Source organism: Drosophila gunungcola (assembly GCF_025200985.1).
Source record: "Drosophila gunungcola strain Sukarami chromosome 3L unlocalized genomic scaffold, Dgunungcola_SK_2 000003F, whole genome shotgun sequence".
NCBI lineage: Eukaryota > Metazoa > Arthropoda > Insecta > Diptera > Drosophilidae > Drosophila > Drosophila gunungcola.
In genome coordinates, this window is record NW_026453179.1 from 3,589,537 (window position 1) to 3,616,963 (window position 27,427).

Genomic DNA, 27,427 nt, shown 5'->3' on the forward strand with positions numbered 1-27,427 from the left:
ATTCCCTGTGTAAATAAATGCGCATGAGGCTAAATGCTCTTTTATGCGCCAATGAAATCCTGCTATTAGACGTTTCGGGAACACCCAAATTGATTACTTCTGTAACACATCGATATACGAAGATTCGGTGTGACCGCTTTTTGTTGGTAAATTTTGGACTTTTGACGGGCAATCTGACGCGATTCTGAAATTAGGCAGTGTTGACAGATTAGCGGTTTTTCCACCAGACTTAGAGGTTTTTTGACGGTCTAGGGTATTTTTAAGGGGGAATAATTTTAAGGGTAATTACCTAATTTCTTAATAAGACTACAATAAATTTCAGTAAATATATATATGTATATATAATATATTGATATCTTTTCGTATCTTTTTAGAATAAAACATGATTTTTAAGGGGGGAAAACGGGCATCTGAGGGATTATTTAGTAAGAAACAAAATTTTTCATCTGGCAACACTGTTATGGCAAAAACATCCAAAATGATGGCATAAACATTATTAAAAAACGTACATGAAACCGCAACCGCCCAGCTGGTGCACCGCTGCTACCGACGAGGACGTCCGCCCGCGCCGCCCAATCGATTTTAGCGCCCGGCGAGGGGAAGCGCAGCGTGGAAACTCAGCAACAACGCGGCGCCGCCATTGAGAAAGCGAAAAGAAGAGCGTGTGCTCCCGCACACAACAAGAAAAACGCAACGAAAAAGGGAGTGAGAGAGCCGATTCGAGGTCGCCGGATGTGAAAATGTCGCAAGCAGTGGGAGGATCAGTCGCCGGACTGGAGGAGCTGGCACCTGGCAACAACTCGAAACTGCCGGAGGATCTGCAGGACAACGACACCAACAGTCTGGAGCCGGGCGAAGTGGTGACCCCGCCCCATAATCATCCGGGGAGTCCCGCCCTCAAAAAGCATCTGTCCAAAGACCTGATGATTGGCAAAACGCTGAGAAAGATACCCAGTGGCATGCTGGAACCGGCACGCAAAGAAAACGGCTCGATGGGAACACCGCAGAAGCAATCGGAGGAGGCAGACGACAGTGAAGGTCTCTACTCGGACTCGGATTCCTCGGGGGAGGATCTCAAGAACCTGGAGGATGTGCAGAAGGCCAGGAAGGAGAAACAGGAGGAGGCTGCAGCCGCCGCCCTTCCGCAAGCACCGCCCACGCCCTTCCTGGGCATTAATCCTTTGAGATTCCATATGAGAGCACCCTGTTTTGAGTTCCCCCGCATGGGTTTTATGCCCCGGATGGCCAGGGGCGGGCCCAGGGGCATGCGACCGCCGTTTTTCGGACGCTCGCCCACTCCCAACCGCATGGGATCACCCATGATGGGTGGGCCGCCAGCCCAAGGACCTCCGCCGGGATCATATGGACCACAGGTACCACCTGGACAAGGAACTAACAGCAATACAGGACGTTGCAAGCGACCCCAATCGGATTTGGTGTAAGTACCTCACATAATTACGAATAGAAATCAAGTTATAAAAGTGTCATTTCAGATGGACAGCCTTGCAGCCGCCCCTGTCATTTGTGTTCAATCTAGTTTCCGAGTGCTCGAATTTAAAGCATGAGAATTGCAGATCCAAAGCGGATACTGCAGCACCCAAATCCAAAGAAGCCACCAGCGAAACAAAGGACAAGTCCACAGACCAACCAAATGAGCAAAATCGATCCAGGGGCAAGACCAGGGAAAAATCCCAGCACAGAGATGGCGTCAAAGAAAAAACCAGAAAAAGATCCCGAGGAAAAACTAAAGAGCGGTCCAAGGAAAGGGATTTAACCAGAGGAAAGACAAGAGAAAAATCAAAGGACAGGGATTTCAGCAGAGGGAAGACAAGGGAAAAGTCAAAGGAAAGAGATATAAATCGAGGGAAAACCCGAGAACCCTCCCAAGAAACGAATCAGGCCAGAGAAAAAATAACGGATAGATCGAAGGATAGAGATCAAACTGGAGGTGAAACTAGGACGTCAGCAAGGGAAAAGTCTAAAGTAAGTGCTCTAACTAGAGGAAAAACGAAAGACCGATCCAGAGAGAGAAATCAAACCAGGGCAAAAACACCAGAAAGATCCCAGGCCAAAGATCATACCAGAGGAAAGACAAAGGACAGAGATCACACCAGGGCGATATGCAGAGAAAAACGTAGAGAAAACTCCAGGGAAAGAACGGGAGCTAGAGACAAGCACAGAGACTTTTCCAAGGAAAAGCTAAAAGAACAATCTACAGAGCTTGCTGAGAAATCTAGGGATGAATCCAAAGACAAATACAAAAAAATGCATGAGGAAAATCACAGTAAAAAGCAGCGCGAAGGATCAAAAGAAAATGTTAGAAGACGATCTAAGGAAAAAGTGCATGGGATAACCACTGAAAAAGTTCGAGATAAGGCAACAGAAGAAGCGAATCAAAATAAAGATACAGAAAAGCCATCAGAACGTAGAATAGATAAACTGCCGGGACTATTAGTCGAAACACTAGACGAACGTTTCAAAGAAAAACAAAGAAAGCGATCCAGAGAGAAATCCACAACAAAATGCTTAAAAGATAGCGTTAAGGAAAAATCCAGAGAGCACTCGAGGGAAAACCCAAAGGAATGGAAAGATGAAAAGTATAGCGTTCTGTCGAGGGAGAACGAGTTTGGAGCTCCAAAGAAAGGGGTATAGATAGCTCCAGGAGAGCAGCAACTCCGCATTATTCCGCAAATGAAAATACCAGGGAAATCGACCACAAGTCAAAAAAAATGGACCAGGCCAATTCTTCCTGGGTGGAGAGGGAAGGAACTCCTCCAATGACGCCTCCTCAGGTGCCACAGACTCCACCTGCTGAAGCTTTAAAGCCCAAGGGGTACGATATTTTTGCCGACTCACCTCCAAGATCAATCACTGCCGTTACAGCCCCAGCTGTATTTATACAAAGGAGCACTACGCCCCCCTTAAAGGCGGCTCCTGTTTCCAAACCCGATAAACTGGCCCCACTGCTCAAGGCCAGCGAGATTCACAGCAGGATTGGCGCCCTGCTCGAGGACAGTGACTTGCATTTGGAGGCCCTATTGGCTACCAAAGAGCAGCTGTTCCGCCGCACTAATGAATACAAGGAGAGGAAGGAGGCGCCCAAGAAGATTAAAACAGAACCTATGCCAAATAGTAGCAGTAGGAGATCTGGTAGTGACAGGGTAGTGGTGGACCACCATAACAGCCAGACAAGACATGTAAATCCGTTCAAGCGTGAATCAGTATTAAGCGAAAGGAAGTCTTCCCCGCGTCCGTCGAGCAAGGAGAGACGACTTCAGACAAACGGCAGTCAGAGTGAAGAGGATTGGGATGAAGACCTTGAGAGAGGCAGACATGGCAGTCGATATCAACCAAGGCGCAGTGATAAGTACAAAGAAATCAGCATAAAGATTGAAAAGGACCTGACGCCACCGCCCCAACAACCGGCCCTTGCTGTACCCACCATTAAGATCGAACGCAAAACCACGCCCCGCAGGGAGGTGGAGCGTGAGATCCTGGTCAGGAATGGCGCGGTGGCGGCCAATGCACCTCCACCAGCAAAAGAGCAGGAAAGTCCTGATACGGATGACTACATCGATAACTGGGAAAACGACGATTCTATGGCCAGTATGCCGAAGAACGCTCCGCCCGCTACTCCGACTCCTGCTCCGACTGCTGCTCCCAATCTCCATCACAATGCCTCTCTTAATGCCACGCCCCTGCCTCCGCCAGCTACTCAATTCAATGGCGATGATGATGATTCGAATGCTCTGTGGAATGCCAACAGTACACCACCTCCTCGGGCCAAGGATGCGGACCTGCCCACCAGCAATATCCATGAGTTATATGACAAATTCATGAGTAGTATTAAGATGTCCAACGAGGATTTGGAGACGGAAACGAAAGCGGAAACCCTGGAGGCCTCCAAGAACAGTTCCTTGAGTAATTCCACTGCCGATGAAAGTTCCTCGGGCACTGAGACCTCCTCAACAAGTAGCAGTAGTAGCGAATCCGGCGATGATTCCAGTTCAGAAGAAGAAGATGCCAATGAGGACTCTTCGGGTGAGGATACACTCCAAAATTCGGATAACTGCAAAGCCAATCTAGATGATATCCCTGGAAAAGAGCAGCAGCAAAAGAGGAACAGTGTCAGCAAGGATCTGCGCAAGCTGAAAAGTCTCGAGGACAATTTGGCCAGGATTCAAATGATGCGGGAGAACTACGACGCGGGCGATGAGATTTCCGAGGAGCTACTCAAAATGGAATCCCTATTTCTCATGCAGCGCAATGCCATCATGGATAAGTATCGCAAACAGGAGCTGAAGAGCAATGCAAGTGAAGATCAGCAGCCAGTAGACGAACAAGAAAACCTCCAGCAACCGGTGGAGGTTAAGCAGTCCGCTTTTCCCGTAAACAACATCTTCGACGCCAATCGTGAGGCAATCAAGCTGACCATCTCCCCTCTGAAGCTCACAAGGAAATCGGCAATTTTCGATAAGGATGACCAAGAGCAGCCCGAACAGTCGAAACTCGGCGAAGAGCCCCCTAAGACAGCGCTGCAAAAGCCACCCAAAGAGATTGCCATTGTTAAGCCCACGATTGTCAAGTCCCGATCGAAGCCCAGGATATTGAGGAGTCCACCGCCGCCGGCAGGGCACCGTCGCCGGTCTCGTTCGCGTTCTATCTCCAGAAACAGATCACGCCGTCGCGGGTCGAGGCCCAAGTCTCGTTCCCCGAGCCCCAGACGTTGGCGTCCTCCGTCGCCGAGAAGAGGATCCAGATACGCCAAGAGGATTGGAGGAGTAACCGTAGGAGGCATCAAAATAGGGCGAAGTCACAGCAGGAGTGTGAGTAGAAGTCGTACGCGCAGCAGAAGTCCAAATCGACGGAGGCGACTGCCACCGATCGTTGGGAACAGGAAACGTGGTTCTTTGTCTCCTATCCCAGCAAAAATGGCTGGACCTCGGTCACCACCTCCACCGCGCTCTCATCACTCGCTAAGTCGGGACAGGGAACGAGATCGGGAGCGGGACCGAGAACGGGAACATTTCTCCCGCTCACGATCACCGCTGCCTTTCAAGCCCCCATCGCCGCCCATGCGACGCAGCTGGTCCAAATCCCGCTCACCAACCAGAAGGAGATCCTACTCCAGGTCAAGATCCCGCTCCATATCGCCGAGAGCTCGTTCACCCACTGGCGGAGACTTCATGAACTATTTCGAGGAAAACCAGGGAATGGAAATGGAAGCGGCTGCCTACTACTACAACATGTCGCTGGCTCAACAGGAGGATCAGAATGCGATGGGTGAGGGCTATGACATGTATGCCGCCTACATGGACTCCGCCTACAACATGGAACAGGCCTATGCCCAATACTCCGAAGACTACTCTAGTTCCTATGGGGATTATATGGGTGAAATGGTCAGTGCATCCTCACCTCAGCCACCGGGTTCTGTACTTAGGGAGCTTCCCATGGCCCCAATGGTTCCCATGGAATCAATGACTCCTATGGCACCGATGGTTCCAAAGGTGCCGATGGTTCCCATGGCATCGGTGGTGCCGGTTGCAGTGCAAAAGGGAAACGTTTTGGAGATAGTGCCCTCCGGTGAGGACATTATGGAACCGGAGGAGAACCTACTGGCAGCTGCAATAGAGGAGCCAATTGAGGACAAAAGGTAAACTAGAAATATTCTACAATTATTCTAAGATAGTCCTAATTATTTACATTTCTTCCAGTAAACCCAAGCGAAAGAGCGTGAACTTCGTGGACAATGTGCTGCCCACTTACGAGAGCGATAACGAAGACCGCGCTGTGGTTGGAATGGCGGTGGAACGAGCTTTGCGGCAATACCAGGAGCGTCGCTCCCAAGCCGCCGCCAAACTGCAAATGATTCGCGACGAGCTGCTTAGTATGCCCCCGCCACCGCCGCCTCTGACACCCAAGCCCGACAATCTAGAGAAGCCCGTCTTGGTGCAGAAGAAGCCCAAGTTCCGGTACTTTCACTTCGATCCCATCAAAGGAGCAATAGTGAAGTCTCACGCACGAATGCTACGTTCACCCAGCCGCCCGCCCTTCGATCCCAAGCACTTTGCCATGCTGATGAAGACCGGACGCCTGCCACAGTTTCCGCCCGGATTCCTGCGACACCGCCCGCCAATGATTCCCGCGCATGTGGATCCCGCCACGAGATCGGCCATGCTGAAGGAGTTCTTCAGCAAGCATCCGCCACCACCGCTGCCGATGCCAATGCCGGATGGGATGCCCTATTACCTGAGTGGACCGCCTCCAATGCCAAGTGGAGCTGTACTCTCTCCGGTGCCAGTTAACGTGCTGCCGCAGCCTATTCCCGTACTGGATGGAAGTGGCTATCAGGGCTATCCACAGCCGGTTGCCATGGTGCCATCGCCAGTTCCGGTTCCTGGTCCTGTTCCTGCACCCGTGCCGCTACCTGTGCCCGTGCCCGTGCCTGTTCCAAGCAACTCTACGCCACCTCCCGCGATAATAGCTCCCTACTTCACACCACCACCTCTACCCGAGCTGCCAATTCTACCCGAACTGCCCTCTCAATTCAGTGTGAGCTCGGTGCCTACCATTACGGAAATCATGCCAGTCGATATACTGCAAAAATTGGGACCTCTGCCGAAAACTTTAGACGTAGATGATGGAGGAGGAATATGCAGTCCGGAGGAAGCGGGCAACGATCTCAAGGAGGCGGAAGCAGAGCCAACCGAACAGCCAGCGGTGGACGTTAAGCCGCAGCTCCTTGTGGAGTCCCAGTAGTCGACCCATATCCTGATAGTTTGATTATTTAGCCAATAGTTTCTTTAGATAATTTTCTCTAATACTACATGCAAAGTCCTTTATCCTTTACTTTAAGATTTACTTTTTAAAAGTTTTGTTTTTAAATTTTGTTTATTTGACCATTTTGTAAACAAATCGCATTTATTGATAAAAGTCTTGCTAGGTTTATTGAGCTCTAAGTTTGTATGTCATTTATATATGGTTCCACTTTGACCCAAGTTCATTGATTTCTACAAGAAAATAAAATTGTAAATAGTTCAATGCGCTTAAGAATTATACATGAAACACAACATTACACAACATTTAAAATATAATTGAGTCATTTATCATAACGAAATTCTTAACGAAATAATCTAATATTAAAATCTTTATGAGTCGAATGCGTGTGAGATTTATAGTGTGGCGTGAAACTATAAGAATTTGTTTGAATGTACAAAATACAGCAATGAATTACAAATACTTAAGTCTGTGCGTTATATGAGTCTTTGAAAATAATGAGAGTAAAATAGTTTTACTATTTAATTTGATTGGGTATTGGAGAGCTCAACAATCATTGAAAGAGTGGGATTAAAAATCTATATTCAATAGTAGGATCGTATAAAACTACACCAATTTGTCAATCAATATTAATTGTTAAAAGTTACTTATTAACTCGATTAATTGGTCCTTGGACCCATTGTTAAGAAGCTATAATTATTTTTTGTTTTATCTGATTACGTTTCATGAAACTTTCCCATTACTCTATTTGTAGCTTAAAGTTTTTTACCTGGCCCTTTTGTTTTCCCTAGGTGTCAAGACCAATGGAAAACAATTGGCAGGCAGTGCCAAACTCTCTGGACTGATTTGAATCGTCGATAGATCATTGCTGCTCACATTATATCTCTGCATTACGTTAACGAGGACCAGGAAACCAAAGCCCCTGACCAAATTCTGTCCAATGCAAGTCCGTTTTCCAATGCTAAAGGGTAGAAAATGGGGAATATTCTTTCTTAGTTGAAGTTTCTCCTTATCGCTTTCGATGCCCGAATCGCAACCTTTGGAATTTTTGGGGCTTTGCTCATTTGATTTCTCCAGAAACCGTAACGGATTAAATTCTTTTGGATTGATCCAATGCTTATCGCTGGTGTTCAGCACATAGTTGTTGATGAACACAATGGTGCCCTTTGTGACCCCGTAGCCAGAGATCACTGTATCCTCTGTGGCCACATGGGGCACAATCGGTGAGGATGAGTATCGCAGCACCTCAAAGATCGTGGCCATTGTATAGGGCATCGCATTCATATCCAGTAGATTGACTTGTCTGTCCTCCTCCAAAGCTATGGCATCTATTTCCTCTTGGATTCTCCCTCCTATGTCATGATTCTTGGCTATATAGGCCAAAACAAGCATCACAAGATTTCCGACCGCCGAGTGTCCACCAATGAAATCCTCCAGCATAAAGATGATCGTGTTCCGGGAAACCTCTTTATCCTCAATGAGACTTCTTAGTAGGGCATCGGCAAAATCCCTATCCGGTTCATCCAAGTCGATGTTCACCTCTCGGTGACAGATAATCCGTTCCAGTATAAATTTCCTGATGGACGTGGACCAGTTGATGATTTTGCTGAGGTGCCGCCGGTAAAAGGGATACAGCCAGGGTAGAAAATCCAAGGGATGACCTTGATTGATCTCCCAGAAAATCTCATCAAAGTACTGCACAATCTGATGGAACGCCACATCATCGTAGTCGAATCTCAGGGAACACATATACTGACTGAACATGTTGGCACAGGCCTTGAGAATGAGGGGCTTTAGCTCGATGGGTTTACCAGGGATCAAATGTTCCCTAAGCTCGCGATTCCAGTGCTCCATCTCCTCACATCCAATTTGGGACATTTTCATGTAGAAGGAGGAGGACTCCCTGGGCGAACAGTGACGTCGGGCGAGGTTCCTCCTCTTCTGCTGCAGTTGTGACCAGTTGCAGAGAGCCAATGAATTGCTCCGCTCGCCTCCAAATAGCTTATGATAGCGTATAAAGTCCGGTCGTCCACCCATCACCTTTCCGTTTTCGTTCAGGACCTCACGGATCAGCTCCAGATTGTTCACCACCAAGCAGCGTGTGTGTCCAAGAGTCAGGGAGTAAATGTCCCCGTATTGTTTGGCCAACTCGGTAAATCCAGCAAAGGGGCTATCTCGATAGCGATCCAGCAGATGCAGGTTTCCAATAATGGGCCAAGGCAGTGGACCTGGGGCTTGTCCACATTTTCGGTAAGCTATTTCGCTCGTTGGAGCTACATTTCCATTTTTAACAGGCTGAACAACGCATCTTTTCAATCCATAGAAAATAGTCACGTATGATGTGATCACAACGCCTATTAAAATGGCCGAAACACTGGAAGCCAAAATAACCCACATTTTCGCGTAGTTCTTGAAGGTAGAGAGTGCAAAAGACAACTGACGATGGCCAAGCAAATCAAGTAGCCAGGTACACACCAGGCCAGGATATTTGTATATCCTTCGGGATAATAATTGTTTCCTTTTGTGGGATGAGATATTACCTGCTCTTTTAGTGAAATTGGTACCTGATTGATTTTGTTTTAATGGTTTGTTTTTCCCATAACATGAATCATCAGGATGGAAACTGATAAGAATGATAAAGTTGTTATTTACTTCGAATGATTGTCTGTTTATTTTAATTTTGATTTTACTACATTTTAATAGCGCTTTAATTTTCCCCTAATCTTAAGCTACTCTTTATTTATTGAGTATTCCGTATGAGTATGCGATTTAAATGAAGACTTTATTACTCGTTCAGTTTGTCCTTCGCGAAGGGTCCAATGTTGGCCGCATAAGCCATCATCGCTGGGATGGAGCTCTGCTCGAAATTGCCAGTGAAGAGATGCTCGAAGGGACCGGAGGCGAAGACACCCACATCCTCGGCGCCATGGGTTTCGCTACTCAGGGGAACCGTGGCCTGGAAGGCAAACTCCTCGTTCGTCGTGTCCACATTGGCAAGATCAATGCGTCCAGACTCGGAACTGTAGGTATCGATGAATCCTGGACCATTTGCATAGGACAGGATGGTAAACGGCAGTTCGTCATCAGCCAAGTTGGGAGCCAGGGACAGGATGTTTTGGCGACGATACTGAATAGAGAAGATGGGTAAGTGGATTAGAAAAATACTTAGTTTAACAATTAAACATATTAACGGGCGATAAAACTATTGCAGTTTAAGATTACTGATGTTGTAATAAGATCTTAAGCTATGGAAGTATTTAAAATGTTTGCATCAGTAAATGGTTGAATAATTATATTGAATTTTTAGATTTCTTGAAATTGAAACTAGTTTACTGAGAAAGTAATGAGTTTTGATATTATTTTCTTAATCTGTCCTTATTCAAATTAAATATTAACTGTTTTTCTATACCAGAAATTAATTAATAATTAAATAGTTATTCCTACAATAACTTTACTCACCGGGTAGCCATTGATAGACATGGTGTGCGAGTGATCCGACGTGACCACGATGAGAGTGTCCTCTTCGTTGGTCATTTTCCTTGCCTTTTCCACGGCCGCCGCGAATTCTTGGGTATCCTCCAGAGCCTTCCTCGCTTTCGTGGCATGATGGGCCATATCGATGCGACCGCTCTCCACGAAAAGGAAGTATCCGTCCTCGTTCTTACTGAGCAAATCGATGGCTGCTTCTGTCATGTCGGAAAGGGATGGCTCGGCGTCCTCATAGTGGGTTCGCCGACGATCACCGTGGTAGGGCAGATGGGAAGTGTCGAAGAGCCCAAGCAGATAGTCCGTCTTGCTGAGATCCGTTTCCTTGAGGCCCTTGAGGGACCACACATACTTGCCCTCCGATCCCTGCCGTTTCTTGATCTCCTGCCAGTCATGGATCAGATCTCGGCCATCGGTTCGCAGGCCCGCAACGCCAACTTCATCGTGCTGGGACTGATCCCGGAAATAGGACCGACCACCGCCCAGTATGACGCGAAGTTCCTGGCCCACTGGCCACTCCACCAGTTGGCGGGCAGTGTCCGTGTTGATATCCGGACTGCACTTTGAGCTAACGATCTCGCCGTCGTGCTCCCAGTTCCGCTCAGCCACATGGGCATAAACTCCGGCTGGAGAAGCGTGTGTCACCCGGGCGGTGGTCACAATGCCCGCCCACTTGCCCGCCTCCTGGGCCCACTGACCAATGCTGTGGACATGGTTGCTGGAATTGGTCACACAATCGCCCCTTTGCACCTGGGCATTCACTCCGATGGTGCCATAGTTGGCCTTGACTCCGGTCAAATAGGCCGTGGCCGTGCTGGCCGAATCCGGAGTGCGTTCATCCACCGCATAGGTCTTGGACAGTCCCAGGTAGGGGAACTTCTCGAAGAAGACCTGCTTGTTGCTATCGCCCATGAAGGCACGTGTGGCCGCTATCGTGTGGATGGACATGCCGTCGCCCAAAAAAAGGATCACGTTCTTGGCTCGATTTTCGTTGAGTTTGTTGTGGCTGGCCAGCTTATCGGCCAGAATCGATTGGGCCTTATCGTGCCAGAATCGTGTTTCCAGCTCCTCGTCAAGGGCCTCGAAGTCGCGTGATGACGGCAGTCGGGGATGTTGGGCTGTAAGGGCCGGACTTTGGGTTAGCAACTAATCGGCGGGAAAGTTGGTCTAATAAAAGTGTTTCAAGTGGTAAACATGTTTTCTGGCTGTCCTATCGATTAGATCTATAAATCAGTTTTAATTATAACTGTTTATGGGCTTCAATTTAATCGCTGGAAAAACGCACCTGATTAAACCTTAATAAAACGTGCTAAAAACGTTTTAATCTTTAATAGTTTCACCATGATTTCGTAATTTCATCGCTTTATTATGACTATTGAGTTGAGTCCAAATCAAATTTTAGGTACTACACATATATATTTTTATGATTTTTTAAAGCTTGCTTTAAATTGTAGATACTTAGTCTTAAATACTTTTATTTAGCTATTTAATTGTGAGTAGAACGAATTAAACTTCTAAACTGTTTGCTCAACAATAATTTTGTAAAATCGGTATCTTTTAAATGTTTTTTTTTTATTTTTAATTCAGCCATAAATGGCAATCGCTTTTCAATAATCATATACAATTCACTTGTTCACGTGAACTAAATAAACGTTTAAAAGTCATTTCACGTGAACGAATGAATCGTAAATCATATTACCTCTTCGATGACAACCTTTTCAAATATATGTAGATATAGATTAGCCCAGTCTAATAAATTCACAAGATTTGCGATAAGGCAGGTGGGCTTTTTCAATTGGCTGCAGATAAGGTGGGGGCCGAAACGAATCGGATTGGTTCGGGGGCTCCCTTCGTGTTAAATTTCGACAACACTTACCATTTTCTCGGTCATCGGATAGTTCACTCCGAACCTGGATGAACAGGAGAGCAAGAAAGCACACGATCAGTCCAGTTTTTGCCATCTTGAGGGGGCGGTAACTTGAGGCTGAGAAATGCTCGGTTCGAGATTGACCGCGAGACTGGCCAAAATAGGCGGATTGGCCCGGTTATATAGCCTCCGACTTTCAAAGCGTTCTTCCTGCAACACATGTACGCATTATACGTACATACGTACATACGATTGTTTTTGTGATTTGAGCAATCTAAAGTGGCGATCGATTAATTATCTCGAGTGCCTAGAAACGTGAGTATCACGATCTGGTCAAGAAGGGGTCGTAAATTAGCCGATCCCCCAAACGCCCCATCGACTCCTCGCACGAACTGCACCTGATGGTATATTAATGGGCGGTGTGTGACTCCGGAGTACAGTGTTCACTTGGCTGGCGCAGTGAAGGCATCTCCGAAATGCTGAGTCCTAAGTTCTGGTTTGGCCTGACCCTGCTGACCATCGTTTCGGGGGCAGCGGTACCTGGAAAAGCTCCCGTCGACGAGGAGCGAATGCATCCGCATCTGCCCAGTAGTCCCAGACTTCGTTCGATTGCCGGCGAGGACACCCAGGAGTACTGGCACTCGGCCGGCAAGAAACTCATCCGTGAGAAGCTGGAGTATGTGAGGAACACGAACAAGGCCAAGAACATAATCCTATTCCTGGGCGATGGCATGGGCTTGGCCACTCTGGCTGCTGCCCGTAGTTACATTGGGGACGAAGAGCTGAAGCTCTCTTTCGAAGAGTTTCCTTTCACCGGGCTGTCCAAGACCTACTCGGTGGACAAGATAGTTCCCGACAGTGCCTGCACCTCCACCTCCTACCTGTGCGGAGTGAAAGCCAACTACGGAACCATTGGCGTGAATGCCCATGTGAAAAGAGGCGACTGTTTGGCCATGGCCGATGAGAAGAACCATGTCTTCTCCCTGGGCAAATGGGCCATGGATGCGGGAAAAGCAGCTGGACTGGTGACCACCACCCGGGTGACCCATGCCTCGCCCTCGGGAGTCTACGCCCATGTCGCCGATCGCTGAGTGGGAGAACAACGCTGCCCTGGAAGAGGCCTGCGGTGAGCAATCGGAGGGTCTCCAGGACATAGCCGTCCAGTTGATCCATGGCGAAGTGGGCAGCAAACTGAAGGTAATGCTGGGTGGTGGCAAGCGGAGCTTCTATAGTCCGGAGCACTACGACAAGGGCAGACGCACGGATGGCCGCAATCTCGTCGAGGAATTCGAGGCCTTGAGCAAGGGCAATACGTTCGTTAAAACGCAGAAGAAACTGCTCGATGTGAATGCCACCGAAACGGGCAGACTATTGGGTCTGTTCAGCAAGAGTCACTTGCACTACCATCTGGAGCAGTTGGCCGATCCGGAGAACAAAGAGCCCACGCTGGAGGAGATGACGCAGAAGGCCATTGAAGTGCTGGAAACCGAGGAGCAGGGCTACTTCCTCTTCGTCGAGGGGGGAAAGATCGACATCAGTCATCACGACACCATGGCGCGCATTGCCCTGGACGAGACCGCCGAGCTATCGAAGGCGGTGAAGAGGGCCAGGGAGATGACCAACCCGGAGGAGACGCTCATCGTGGTCACCTCGGACCACTCGCACACCTTCAGCGTGTCCGGCTACCAGCCCCGTGGCAGCGACATCTTCGGAGCGGCCAAGGCGAAGGGCCAGGATGGCAAACCCTATCTGGCACTGAGCTATGCGAACGGCAAGAGTTTCGAGGACTTCTACAACACGGAGACCCACGAGCGCGAGGATCCCACCAGTCTGCCCACAATCGGGGACTTTGACCAGCTCTTCCCCGCCACGGTGCCCCTGGAGTCGGAGACCCACGGCGGCGAGGATGTCGGTGTCTTTGCCTCGGGTCCATGGGCCCATCTTTTCACCGGGGTCTACGAGCAGAACACCATTCCCCACATAATGGCCTTTGCCGCGTGCGTTGGCGACGGACTAACCGCCTGCGATAAGGAATGAAGAATGAAGAATGAAGAGGTGATTGACAGGCCGAAGGACTCTTAATTAGCTCGTCCACTAGACGATTCTCACGTACGCTTTATCGTGTCATACGAATACTCAACAGTTGACAGGTGCTGCAATACATGGCCCTCGAGAGAGGGAATCCGATCGGGGATTACTACTATCAATAAGAAAAACCAAATATACTAATATTATCTGAGATTAAATTCGATTAAACTGTAAGCAACATTCTAGTCTTGGACTTTGTCTTTGGAGGTGTGGTGTGATCGGAAAGAACTGCTTTTGAAGATTTATATCAAGCCACTTATACATTCGGAGGAGTGCCTTTGCCATTAGTGGGTCTGAAGATCCAGATAGTTGGACTTATGGAAGCACAAATATAATGCGGACTTTTTTATGGTGCATTCTTGTCCATCAATATCAAATCAGCAAATCGTTTGATAAAAACTTTCATTTTATGCGACGCATTTTATTGACTTAGTCAAATGACGCAAAAAGTTGACTTTGAAGAAATTAAGCACCGACCAAAGTCATACAAAATTTGGATTTCATTTGCCCATTTTAAATGTTATATTTAAAATGATTAATCATTTAAAATATAATATCTTCTAAAGGAATTTAACTCAATAGTGTCTTATAACAAAGTATACATTTTAAACTGATTGTCCTATCATTACTAAGAAATTTAATTATCAGCCTTTAACTTTTAAAAAGTAAATTTGTTGACGTCGGATGAATGGCCCCAAACTAAAAATTATTTGCCCACCAATTCTTAGAAATATTATTTTTAAATTTAATCAGAAAATAAAATCTATTTAAAATGATAAACTAGTGCATCAAATTGAATTTTATAGTAGACAACTAAATGCGATTTGTTAGAAATCTATTGTTTTCATTCCCAGAATTCCTCATACCACAAATGTCAGTCTTTATGATACGCGAATGAGTTAATAAAATTTAAAATCTTTGTACTATCCATTTAATTTAAGTTTCTCTTAAGAATCTTTTATATTTGTGGAACATATTTTGCGCATAATCATTGTTGACAGTTGTCATTACGGAATTTCGTTGGGAATACCCTGATAATTTCTATTTTTGTTGAACCGTCGTTCAACGATTCTAAGAAATTTATTTATCTTTGATTTTGTTTACTTTAAGAACTATTAGCGATGCCTAAACAATTAATCGTGAGAACCAGTTAAATATTTTTTCACAACAATAAAATAAAGTAACTCAGTAAAATAACTTATGTATCTTCAAACCATTTTATAAATAGTAAAATTAATTTTGAAGTTGTTCATAACATTCGCCCCAATCGTTGTTAATAAATGGTAAGTAGAAAAAACCATCAGAATATAGTTAGACATTATCAGAACAGGTTTTATTTAAATATTCAACCAACTTAATCTCGACTTTGCTCATCAAATGATGACTGCATATTGATTAGAACTGCGCGGTTGGATGAGCGTCGCATACTTCTCCTTGAGCTCGACCAGAGCCTTCTGGAAGTTCTCCATGCTGTTCTCCAGCTGGTTGGGATTATGCTGCTGGACGGAGTGGCCCTTGGGAGTGAGCAGGCCATCGTGGGATCTCTCGCCCAAGAGGAGAATCCTCCGCCAATCGCTGGCATCGGTGCTTCCTCGCAGGAAGTCCTTTCGATTGCCCACGGCATATACGGTTTCCTCTAAATTTTCCGGCAACGATGTAGTCTGCGGAGGGAACAGTTCTCCGGGCGTGGCCTGAGTGGGAGCCCCTTGCACAGCGGGTGGTGTGATCCCCGACAGAGATGCGGAAGTGGGCTGAGGCTGAGGGCTCTGAGCAGCAGGTGAATCGAATAGTTCACTGGGCAGATTCTGCGGTCGCTCGATCTGCATCACCTGACCATCGGGCGAAATGTGGAAGAACTGAGCGCGACCATTTAGTACTCCTCCGGGAATGACTATTATGTTGCCCACGGCAGTGGTCAAGGCGGATGCTGCTCCGAAACCTCCACCAGGAACTGCTTGGGTGGAGATCAACGGTGGAACGGGCACTCCAGGTGGAACCACAGGTGGAACCACAGGTGGAATCACAGGTGGAATTACAGGTGGAACCGCAGGACAGGGAAAACAATATCCAGGAGGACCCGGTGGTCCGGGTAAACCTCTAGGTCCCGGAATAAGGGGCAGATTCGGAGGATAAGGACCCATGGGCGGATAGCCCCAGAAGCCAGGAGGACCGGGTGGCCCAGGAGGTCCTCGATCGCCCTTGGCACCAGGGTCACAAGAGCACTTCACCAGGGAAGACTGAACAGTAGAGCAAAGGCCTACACAGGCACATAATGTATCACAAAATTGTACAATAAAAAGGATTCTTCACAAACTCACCCAAAGCCAAAAAAGCCAAGTGACCCCAATAACCCATGATGTTGGTGAGAAAGCACTTCGATACAGACTGAGCTGAGCCTAGGACTCGGTAGCCGCTTTTATAAGCTGGAAAACTTGGGACCAAGTTAAAAGAGTTGACAAATATTTTCATGTGCATATAAAAAAAACCAAATAATCTTAATATTAAACCCAAAACTCATTTACCGCATCTCCATAACTGTTCTGGGCACACAATCGAAAGGGAAATGTTAAAAAGATCAAACGGAATAAGGCATTTATTACGGAGTTCGCTGCGTTTATAATAATTTATGCAACAAAATACACACGAACATCATTGGACGTTAGGGCCAAGCCCATAAACTGGGTCAGCAGGGTTCTGGTTCTTGGCCAACAGTCGGCAGGGAAAATGTCTATCAAGAAGAGTAAATTGTGATTAAGTCAGACAATTTATGTGACTAAATGTGGGCTCTTGTCATCAAAATGACACCCAGACATTTGAAAAGGAAGCGCCGTTATGGTTTTCATGTGCCAGAATTAGCATAAATTACGAAATCCCCTAGGCGGATTTAAATGAAAAGGTTCTGCGACATTTCCGACTAATCTGAGAGTTCCATTGACAAAGCCGTCGAAAACACGCGTCATTAGTGGCACTCGTCCATTCTGTAAGTGTCCACTTGCAAACGATCGTCATTCTCTTGAAAACTGGTGACTTTGGGCCCCTTGAGCGTTCAGATAAGCGGAAAAGTAAAACCTGATGAAGGAGGGCTGCTAGTTTCAGATTAAATCTATATATACTCTGAGAAACCCTAATTTTCCTCTTTTCGAAAGAATTTTCACTCAAATCAATCCGTATATAAAACCCAAACACCTACCAATTCTTAAACATTTAAAGTTCGACCTTATAAAAAATTATAGAACTGACGAACTTTCACTATATACTAAGTAAAGTAAATATTATTGAACTGAGAAGTCAGTAATATTACCAAAATCTTATAAAAGAGGATTAATCTTGTTCATAATAATGATAGCCCAAGTACGTAAACCCAAACAAAACCCTATCAGTAACCAAAAACGCTCTAGAAGTCTTTATCAATTGTATTGTCATGGAATAATTCCAAAGTACTTGAGCTCATTGGTTTTTTTATTTTCTGGCATTGTTGCTTCCCAAAAATCATTAAGAGTGTTAAAATCGGTAATTGGCCCACTAATAAACCAGCAGATAAGCACCAAACCAACTAATGTCAAAAAATCGAAAAAGAATACCGCTCAAGTTGTTTGCCTCCCAACAATTGAAAAACAATTTGAGGGTCAATGTTACTGAGCGGATTATGAATCGTTTAACGATCTTAGTGTTTGATAGTGATGAAGATGATGGTGAAATCTAAAGTAATCAACTTTTAGATTGGTTTTATATATTGAATTTATTATAAGATTATCGACTATTGCTAATCAGCACATTTCTTGCATCGTACATAAACTTAATTGGCGCAAACAAGTTCAAGTCACATTTTGTTGCAATTGCATAGATTGATAAGTTTTCTAGGCAAACAATTCAAATAAAATACTTGATGTATACGGTACGCAGGCTGAGCACATATAAGGCAAAAATGTAATCTTCGGAATTTGTAAAAAATATATGACTACCAATATTTAGATATGAAAATATACAAAGCAATCCAAACGTTTATTATCGTTATTTTTAAATTATTAACTTTATGGAATTAGGGACACTCCAATTGAAAAAGATAAGATTAATAATTGACTCTTAATTCTATTAGAAAGTAAATGCAAGAAACTGAGCTTTCAATTTACAATTATATCTTAATGTTATTTTTTCTACACTTCGTCAGAATTAGATTTCAAAGTTCATTTCAAAGTTAATTTCAAAGTCTTACAATTCCGAAAAGCACTATTTAAGTTATATATGTGCCCTGCGTGCACATCGTTAAACTGAATAATTAATCTTTGGTGCGAATACATTGGACTGGCATTCATTTTCACACCAACATGAGAAGTGAGAAACGCAAAGAGACGGAGAGAAGAGCCAACTGGAGCAAAAGAAAACACACAGAACTAAAACTCTACTCAATAAATACAAGTGTAAATCGATTAGGATGATATACAGATCTGGGGGCGGGTTGCGGCGGTTCGAGTCGCAGGGCTCTTAGTCTATTTTCACATTGGAATAGATTTTGCGCACGAAGAGATTCGTGCCCACATAGCCGACGGTGCCGCAGATAATTCCCAAGGCGCCGCTGAAGAGGGCCATGTAGCCAAAGTAGAAGGCCGTTTGGAACAGACCAAACATTCTGCAAAAAAAATATATTATATTTATTAATGACTACCATTGTGTCAATCAGAAATATGCAACTTACTTGGTCTTAAAAAAGAAGTAGTAAAAGGAGTAGGCATACACGTAAATGGACGTGGAGCCCGCCGCCATGAAACTCGTCCACTGCCATCGGTAGTCCTCCGCATTCAGCAGGAAGTATGTGCACACAATAGTAACACACACAGTGACCACGGTCAAGATGCTGAACACCAGCAACATAAAGCCATAGACATAGTAGATTTTGTACGCCCAGAAGGAGGTGAAGATAAAGTACCTGTGGGGAAAAAAACAGAAAACTGAACTAACTCTCTTTAAATAATATTAGTATCTTACAAACTAAATAGTATTGTATATCAATACAAAAATATATAATATGTCTTTTTCGACCTTTTTATGATCTTTTTGTTTTTAAAGCAAATTTTCGAAAAGTAAAAGTAGTTAGGGGCTACGATTTTTTCTTATGTATTATGATAAATACTTATTCATAGTTGACCTTTTTTGACAATAAATTACATATATATTATATATATATTTACCACTAATCTAAAAACTATACTGTATCATTTTAAAATAAATTAGTACTGTGGGTTATCATTGTAAAGCAAATTATTCGTGATATGATTGCATTAAACTAAGTTAATCATTAAATTAATTGCCTAAATGTTCAGTAAACACCTACATCTCAATGAAGATGGAGCCGAAGGGCAGGACGCCACCCAGGAGGACAATAATCAGCGGCTCCATGTACCACTTCTTTTCGGGAATGGGTCGTGGTACTGCGTTCACTCGACACGGGAAGTCCGGCTGTCCATCTAGGTTGCGACCCACCACAGTGCCCACCAAAGTCAAGGGCAGGATCACAAAAAGACAGATGCAGGTGACAGCCACCATGGTGCCAAAGGGAATGGCTCGCGAGGCATGATAACCGATGGCAATGAAATTGATCAGGAAAGCCGTGCCACACACAGCCACTGGGACTGTAAATGCGGAGACCAGCATCTGCCGAATCCACATTCGTCCTCCTAATCGGGCGTACAGTGATCCTCCAAAGTAACCATTGATTGGAGAGGTCGCAGCATACACAAATATGGCGGTGGACAGCATGGAACCACGTTCCGTGTACAGTTCACCGACTATAGCGAACATAATGACACAAAACACCACTGAAATTAGTTGGTATCCAGCTCCAACCAAAGCCGAAAACAGCAGGGTGTTTGGTGGCGAACGGAAGACGTCGCCGTGCACCTGCTTCCATCCGTACTCATCGCCCAGATCGCGCTCCATGTCGTCCACCTCCTCGTCTTTACTGTACCGCGCATAATCCTTGCGCAGTGTTCGCATCAGAATCATAGATACGAGACCCACCAGGAAAATGACCATCATGAAACTGTTGAAAATGCTGAACCAATGGATCTGTAGGGGTTTTAAAAAAAGGGGAAATATAAATTAATAATTTTGTAAAGAATAGGTCAACATCTGGCGGAAATATAATCTATATTAAATTGTAACTTAATTAAAATATTTAATTTCAGAAAAATATTAACGGTTCTTTAATTCTAAATAACATGAATTTGCTATATTTGTCGTGTTATTTTTTAAGCATTAGCTTAAGCAATGGAAATATACTGGTTGTTCGCCTTATCTATAAACTTGTGAGCTGCTTACTCATTGACAGATTTACTATTAAAGATATACTCATTTTCCCGCTTTCCATTTACAATATTTAATACGCACCCTGTGTTGGAAGAAGTTGGGGTCCAGGTACTTGTCGAATCGATTCTTGAACTCCACCTTGCTGGGCTTCCAGTTGACCTCGTAGGAGAAGTTGATTTGCGAGCCCGGTTTCAGTTCCTCCCGAGCATCGGTGGTAAGGGTGATGTCGACGATTTGCTGGCCATTGTAGCCAATGTCGAACTTCTTGTGCGAGAAGATATAGTATTTTCCATCCCGTTCGTCCCGCTCGCCGACTTTTCCCCCAAATGGGCAAACCGTCGATGTACATCTGGTACCAGTACTCGTTCTTCACGGCATAAGTGAATGCCTTGGCGCTCTCCTCCTGCAAGGTGATCATGCAGATGACGGATCGCGGGGCATCGTTCTTGAACTCCATCTCGTAGCCACTGAACTCCAGTTCCACTCCCTGGAGGGCTTCACTCAGGGTCTCGTGGTAATGCGAAATCGAGGATTTTTGGCCACTGCAGAAGGGCAGGGAGAAGTAGGCGTAGGTCTCCTGCCGATTGTGGTACGGACCCACCGTGTTCATCCACAGGACCACCTCCTCCCGGTCATTGTACTAGAAATATAGGAGATGTAGTTCAGCTGGGTGTAGACAAGGGACTCAAACTCACCTTGTGGTTGTGCTCATCAGCTTGGGACTGCGACACGTAGCAGCTGGCGATGAGCAGACATAAACAAATTGCACGAAACTTTGGCGCAGCCACCTTGGTGGTGGAGATTGTGGTGGTGCCGACCATCTTCATTGGCGACCTCGGTAACGCGTCTTCCGGTGACCTCGCTCTGAAGGCGTGTTTCGATTGCCTTTCCAAACAATTTGCCAAACAGTTTTCCAAACAATTCAGATTTGCCGACAGAAAAATAGATCTCGTAAACGTAAAGTCAGTTCATTTGTGCTGGTTCCGGTTTTAAGGAACCAAATCACAGAACTAGAACACACGTCACTTTCACGAATCGAGAGTTGTGCAACACTGGCACAGCGGAATTTAGTGTGGCCATTTACTTATTACATTTGAAAATTCCGCTCGCACACGTTTTTTTTGTTTCTAAACGTAATTTAATTTTTTCTTCCTAGGCAGCACAATCTTTTCTGCAATCCAATATTTTAAATTAATACAAATTCTCAATTTTAAGTGCTTTATAGAGTTTTAAGATCTGAGATTGTTGAACTTGTTATGCAATGTATAAATGAAAAACTACTATAATAAATGTAATTATCGGATGTCTCAAAAAGTTTTTAATTAGTAATTTAAGTTACTGACTTCTCACGAGAGATTCATTGTAATAGTAAACTACGAGTTCTAATAGTTTTTCTCAGTGTTATTATTTCATAACAACAAGAACAAAATTTCACCAAACTAGATTTATAGAATTTTCCCAAAGCAACAACTACTTAGTTTTAAATCTACATTTGTTTTATTAGTTGAACAAATTTTAATTTAAAAACTTTGAACTTAAAAAGTTAATTTTTCCGGTGAAGACCCAACCGCAGCAGTCATCATCGATGTCGAATCTTCTTATTTATGTGCCCGCTCTTCTTCGCCGTCGCACTGGAGTTAGTGGAAAGTTTGCTCTTTGTGTTCGAAGTGGGTGTGCCTAGAGTTGTTCCTGAACTGACACCTCCACCGCCAGCAGATCCAGGTACCAGTCCGGTACCTCCAGCAACTGCCAGACTACTCTCATTTCGATGCGAGGGGGAATCTGTGAATTAATTGATAACCACGGAATTAATAAGGGAATTGCAAATGTGGTGGAGTAGTTTAGGTATACATACTTTAATATTTATAAACTAGTCTTGATTATTAAATTTATCTCAAGCTTTTCAAGAGAGAAATATTGTTGCTTGAACTGCAGGTCCTTCTTATAAATACAAAATTGGATGTTAAAACATGTAATTAATGTTTTTTTTATTGGTTTAGGAAGCGGTTTACTTTATAAACAATGAGCCTTTGATCAAATTGTTTTCAAAGCTTATGAGGTTTTTATATTTGGTTTATATTTTTGGTTTCACAGAAAAAATTGTATTTTAAGTGTCTTGTCCAAAATGTTTTCTAGTTTTAATATAATCAGTCTATATCTCAGTCTGTGTAGAATAAATATTTATGTTTAAAATACTTTCTATTTTGTATGCAAAAATAACTAATTAATCACAATGTTGGGTAAGGCTCTTTAATGATAGCTTCGTTTGGAATCCCTTTTGATTTTTGAATTAATCTTCATAAATTTTCCTCTGATGTTTTCCATCATCTTAGCTTTTGTATGAATCATATTTATATCCCCTCGATGCAGACATCATCTTCGGAAGTTCTGCCTTACCCTTTTCATCTTTTGGCGTGCTCTTGATTGTCGTGGCTCCATCGTGGGCCGTGGTAGTGTTCTGGTTGATTGAGATCTGATTGTCGCTGGAGTCTTCATTAGTAATAGAATCCGATTCGCTGGCGCGCTCGGCTAAAAATAAGCGTATTTTTTTCAAACATAAACATAAATAAATAAAAACGAAAAGGAAACCTCGGCATGCCGAGGTATATACAAACTCGAGCTTATATCGTTCCCAAGGAAACTATATATAAACAGGCTTATATGTCAATATTGCCTCCTGTCGTGACCATGGTAGAATAGATATACATTGTAATTTAACAATGTTCCAATAATAACCAATATCTGAAGATGAGGAACTTTCCGAAACGGATTAGGGAGCGAGTCCTAATGATTCCCCACTTACGATTGCATATAGCCATGGAGGTAATGCTGGACTTCGAGAAGAGGCGCTCCGCCTCCTTGAACTTGCGGTTCCGCTTGTCAGCCTTGGAGTTGGTGGCCTTGTTGGAGGTCAAGTAGCGCTCCCAGCCGCGGATGATGTTTCCGCACAGCTGAGTGTCCTCCAAATAGGATCCCTCGAAGGCGTAGATCTGTCGCTCCAGATTGGCCAGTTGCTCCTGTCAATCGGACAATGTAATAATGATATAATGCCCCGGTTTCAGGTTTGTTTATATTGCGTCTCACCGAGGTTTCCGCCTTTTTTTTGATGAGGTCCGCCAGTTCGGCACGTGTGTCCATTTGTCCACTCTTCGCATTCGAATTTGTCTTGCCCGACTTCTTGGGCTTGTTCCCATTGGTTTCGCTAACATTTTTACTCGTGGGCGAGCTCATATTTAAAGAAAATGCTATATGTTTTTATTAAATTGTTTGTGTTTTGACAAATTTGTGGACTAACTTCGATAACACTATCGAATCGGTAGTATCGACGCATAGATTTTTGATGGGTAAGTGGAGGCGCTAGTGCATTTTAAAACGTTCGAAGCGTTTTTAGCCGCGACTCAAACCCAGTTTCTTTTGTTTTAAGAATCTAATGAACAGATGGCGCTATTCCTACCCTGGCAGCGCCTACAAATGAAATTTTAGTCAGCCAAATTCAAAAATTACTGATTAGACTTATACTCCTTAATTTACTTTGAATTAAAAAACAGCATTGTAATTTTACGAAAATAGTGTGATATTACTGAAAAAATGAGTTTTCGCTGCGTGCATAGGCAATAGATTAAAAGCAATAACATATTTTTTTTTAACGAAAATTATTTTTCGATGTTTTCAACGAGTTTCTGTAATCAGTATGACAATTTTAAGTATTCTTGGACTATATACTTCATCACAATTTAGTTAAGTGAATGAGATGTATACAGTTTCGGTACAAACGCGTTTAAATCTTTGTTTTAAGCTTTAGTTGCGACAAAAGAATTATTAAGAGTGCATATTTTTATAAATTCTTTAAAGAAGAAACCTAAAACAAAAATACTAAAATTATTTCAATTGCTGGGTCAAAGATCGCAACTACTAATTTTAATAGCCTTAATTGCTCCTCTATTTTCGTAAGATTGTTCTTTAGCGATACAAAAACTATTTTCCCTTTTTCTTAGCTTTTTTATGACAGCGCTTGCCCCTTCACCACTTTGCATTCATTTTGAGGCGAGTGTGGCTGCCATTGACCTCTCGTCTTGTTATTCTTTTTCATTTATGCGTTTGCCTTAGACAAAAGATTCGGTTCAGCTCAAGCGCCATCATCATCGTTATGATGGTGATCATCTAATGATCCCGCCGTGGGTCTTGCATAGTTTATTGACCCATGTTCGTTTCAAAGTTTGTTGAACTGCCGAAAAAAAGTGAAGCTACCGTTCTAGCTCTCTATTTCTTCCCGCTCCCTCTTTTTTTTTTCTTTTTATTTTTATTTTTCCTTTCTCTTCCGCTTTCTGGCCGTTTTGCTCTTTCTCTTTTACTTGGCTTTATTTTGACTGCTGCTTTTTATGGGCCTCCTTTGTCGCGCCTGTTTCACTTTCGTCATACGCGGCGTATGCGTGATTTTATTTTTGCAGCACATGGCCGTTTATGTTGACCATAGAAAAGCAATATGAAGTGAGGCTGCTGCAGATGAAGACGAACTCGATTAGAAAATGAAATCATAATGCAGCGGCCAGCAAAAGCGAAACGGCAACGACCGTTTGCAAGTCGCTGGCTAAACAAAGTCTGCTATTTCGCCATGTTCCACTAACACAATCGACTGAGTGTCTAAGAGACTAAGTGACTAGGTGACTAAGTGACCGACTGTCAGACTCAGGCTGCCGTCTTCTATGTATGTCAAACATTGGCGCGCGCGTATTTGCAAAACAACAAAAAGTGCAGCAAAAACTTTCATTTTATTTAAACAAACACACAAGGCGCGGCCTGGGCTTGGACTTGGAAAAACTTATTTTCATTTGGTTTTAAGCAAACATCTTGCAACTGAAAACTCTGCCGGTCGATCGGTTTTGGCCATCTTCTTCTGGTTTACACTAAAAAAAAGGTTATACCTAAGAAAATTGCAAGTGTTGAGTTTTTAAAATGAATCACCATATTTTATTGTTTTTAAATTCATAAGATTTACTTATTTCTTATTTCATTTGTTAACAGTTTATTTTTTTAAGTTTTGTTATACAATCTTGTAAGGTCTATATTAATACTAAGTTATTTTTGAGAAAATATAAAATAACCAGTAAAATTTACAGCATTTATTTTTTTGTTAAAGATTTTTATCTTACATTTTTATCAGTGCTGCCAATTGATGGCAGCTTGCAATAATTTTTATGATGAATTGCTTGGCCGCGTGTGAAATCTGCTTGAGTCGCAGCATTGGCCGGTGGAAAAGTGGAAAACTGCCAGAAAAGTGGAACACAGCTAAAGAAGCGCAGATCCAAGTGCAACAACTGCAAGTGCAACAACTGCAGCAGCAGCAACGCAAACACTCTCGACTAATTAGCTGCGTTTTAGAAATTCAGGCGGCAATGAAAACAAAATCGAGTTCAATGCTTGCAGCGATGACGTTGTTGTTGCTCTCGGAGTGGTGTGTTTTCGACTTTTCCAAGAATTTCACATATAGCATACATAGGCCGATGTGGCGCTTTCCCAACGCCAAGCGAGTGAAAATGAGTCTGCTTCATTTTGGGCGGCTAGGGAAAACTGCAAAATAAAATGAGAAGTCAATACATTGTATTGAAGCTAATGGCTTTATATTTTTTTTTTTATGTATTCAGTTGTAGCAAACTAGTTCTTTACTCAAAATGATAAAACGGAATATTTAACTTCAGAATAACATTTAATTTATGAGTGTGTGGCACACAAACTTGGTAATGGTTTATTTTCTTATTCGCTGTTATTATTAATTTATAAGAGCTTAAATGAAACCATACCATATATGTTTAATCATAACAAAAAAATTATGTTAATAAGATAATACTTTTAAAACGATGATAAATTGATTTCTTGAAATGCTTTATTCAAATTATGTATGCATATGTTTCGCTATTTTAAGGTTTTAAACTATAAATAGACGTTGTAAATTTACAGGAACAGCAAAAGAGTAATGTGTTTAACATGAAATTTCAATGCTTTACTTTGATATTAAAATGTAATTAAACCAAATAACAATAAATCTTAACCCACTGAGGGCTACAGGCGGCCAAAGTGACATCATAGCGGTGATAACAGAAATGCACTTGCCATGCACTCATACTAACACACACGCCAACGCCATTTAAAAGCTCTCTTAACGAAGCTTGTTCTCTTTCCCTCTCTGACATACACTCTTTCTCATTCTCTTTTCGCAAAGCTCTAGTTTTGTTGTTGTGAAAATGCCGGAAGAAACTTGATCTTGATTATTTTCTATGTGTGCTGGCGAGAGAGGAGAGCGAGTGCGCAAAAAGTTCAAGTTGAATGTCGCGGCCATTTTGCCCATGTGTGTGCGGGTGTGTGTATGGGGCGTTACAATTTGCACCGCTGCAGCGCGCTGGTTTTGTTGTTGTTTCTGCCTTTGTGTGTGGGTTCGTATGCGTTTTAGAATTGTTCTGTGCGATTTGAAAGCTTTTCATTGTTGTTGCACTCTTTGCGTGCGTTTAGCAAAAATAAGAGGAACAGAAAACCTTTTGTGTGTATTTTTATAGATTTTAATGGCTTTTATTTGTATAAGCCCATTCGATTTGGAGTGGATGACAGTAATCAGTTATTTTATATTGATTCTGTGTAAGTAGTAGTAAAAAGGCACATATGTATATTGTTTTTAAAATATGTCCTACCTGATTTATTATTCTTTTAGATATTTAAAATTACTTGTTACAAATAGTTCTTTAATATTTTTTTCTTGCAAACATGCTAAGCTTTTTGATTTTCGACTTATTCAAGGATCAAAATAGAATTATTTTCTTTAAAACATTATGCACTTCGATTTTTAAATACTTTTTTAAAATTGAAAATTCTGTAATGAATTACTTTCTAAAGAACATTGCTAAGCAAAATATAGTA

At 43.4% G+C, this 27,427-nt stretch overlaps 7 protein-coding genes across 7 annotated transcripts; 2 read left to right on the forward strand and 5 right to left on the reverse strand.

The window, feature by feature from the left end:
* The first annotated feature begins 414 nt into the window (after nt 1-414).
* LOC128258351 (serine/arginine repetitive matrix protein 2) lies at nt 415-7,244 on the forward strand. The gene is made up of 4 exons (XM_052989935.1): nt 415-1,438; nt 1,494-2,597; nt 2,645-5,653; nt 5,715-7,244. The coding sequence occupies exons 1-4, from the start codon at nt 741-743 to the stop codon at nt 6,757-6,759; spliced, it is 5,856 nt and encodes a 1,951-aa protein (XP_052845895.1). The 5' UTR covers nt 415-740; the 3' UTR covers nt 6,760-7,244.
* Nucleotides 7,245-7,542: 298 nt separating this feature from the next.
* Nucleotides 7,543-9,200, reverse strand: LOC128258372 (cytochrome P450 307a1). Its single transcript, XM_052989957.1, has one exon. The coding sequence runs from the start codon at nt 9,172-9,174 to the stop codon at nt 7,543-7,545; it is 1,632 nt and encodes a 543-aa protein (XP_052845917.1). The 5' UTR covers nt 9,175-9,200.
* A 340-nt stretch (nt 9,201-9,540) lies between these two features.
* LOC128258505 (alkaline phosphatase) lies at nt 9,541-12,295 on the reverse strand. Its single transcript, XM_052990144.1, has 3 exons — nt 12,140-12,295; nt 10,237-11,381; nt 9,541-9,904 (listed from the first exon to the last, which is right to left on the reverse strand). Exons 1-3 carry the CDS (start codon nt 12,222-12,224, stop codon nt 9,563-9,565), a joined length of 1,572 nt encoding a protein of 523 aa, XP_052846104.1. The 5' UTR covers nt 12,225-12,295; the 3' UTR covers nt 9,541-9,562.
* A 252-nt stretch (nt 12,296-12,547) lies between these two features.
* Nucleotides 12,548-14,305, forward strand: LOC128258506 (membrane-bound alkaline phosphatase). The gene is given in 2 exon segments (XM_052990146.1): nt 12,548-13,218; nt 13,220-14,305. Coding segments are annotated over 2 exon segments (1,560 nt in total). The 5' UTR covers nt 12,548-12,606; the 3' UTR covers nt 14,168-14,305.
* A 1,219-nt stretch (nt 14,306-15,524) lies between these two features.
* Nucleotides 15,525-16,641, reverse strand: LOC128258542 (collagen alpha-1(VIII) chain). Its single transcript, XM_052990196.1, has 2 exons — nt 16,537-16,641; nt 15,525-16,475 (listed from the first exon to the last, which is right to left on the reverse strand). Exons 1-2 carry the CDS (start codon nt 16,571-16,573, stop codon nt 15,592-15,594), a joined length of 921 nt encoding a protein of 306 aa, XP_052846156.1. The 5' UTR covers nt 16,574-16,641; the 3' UTR covers nt 15,525-15,591.
* Nucleotides 16,642-17,938: 1,297 nt separating this feature from the next.
* LOC128258543 (transmembrane 9 superfamily member 3) lies at nt 17,939-21,520 on the reverse strand. The gene is given in 6 exon segments (XM_052990197.1): nt 17,939-18,845; nt 18,912-19,142; nt 19,548-20,281; nt 20,603-20,842; nt 20,844-21,161; nt 21,217-21,520. Coding segments are annotated over 6 exon segments (1,800 nt in total). The 5' UTR covers nt 21,349-21,520; the 3' UTR covers nt 17,939-18,700.
* Nucleotides 21,521-21,999: 479 nt separating this feature from the next.
* On the reverse strand, nt 22,000-23,837 carry LOC128258666 (chromatin modification-related protein MEAF6). Its single transcript, XM_052990438.1, has 4 exons — nt 23,606-23,837; nt 23,325-23,538; nt 22,919-23,050; nt 22,000-22,303 (listed from the first exon to the last, which is right to left on the reverse strand). The coding sequence occupies exons 1-4, from the start codon at nt 23,750-23,752 to the stop codon at nt 22,101-22,103; spliced, it is 696 nt and encodes a 231-aa protein (XP_052846398.1). The 5' UTR covers nt 23,753-23,837; the 3' UTR covers nt 22,000-22,100.
* Between the last annotated feature and the right edge of the window lie 3,590 nt (nt 23,838-27,427).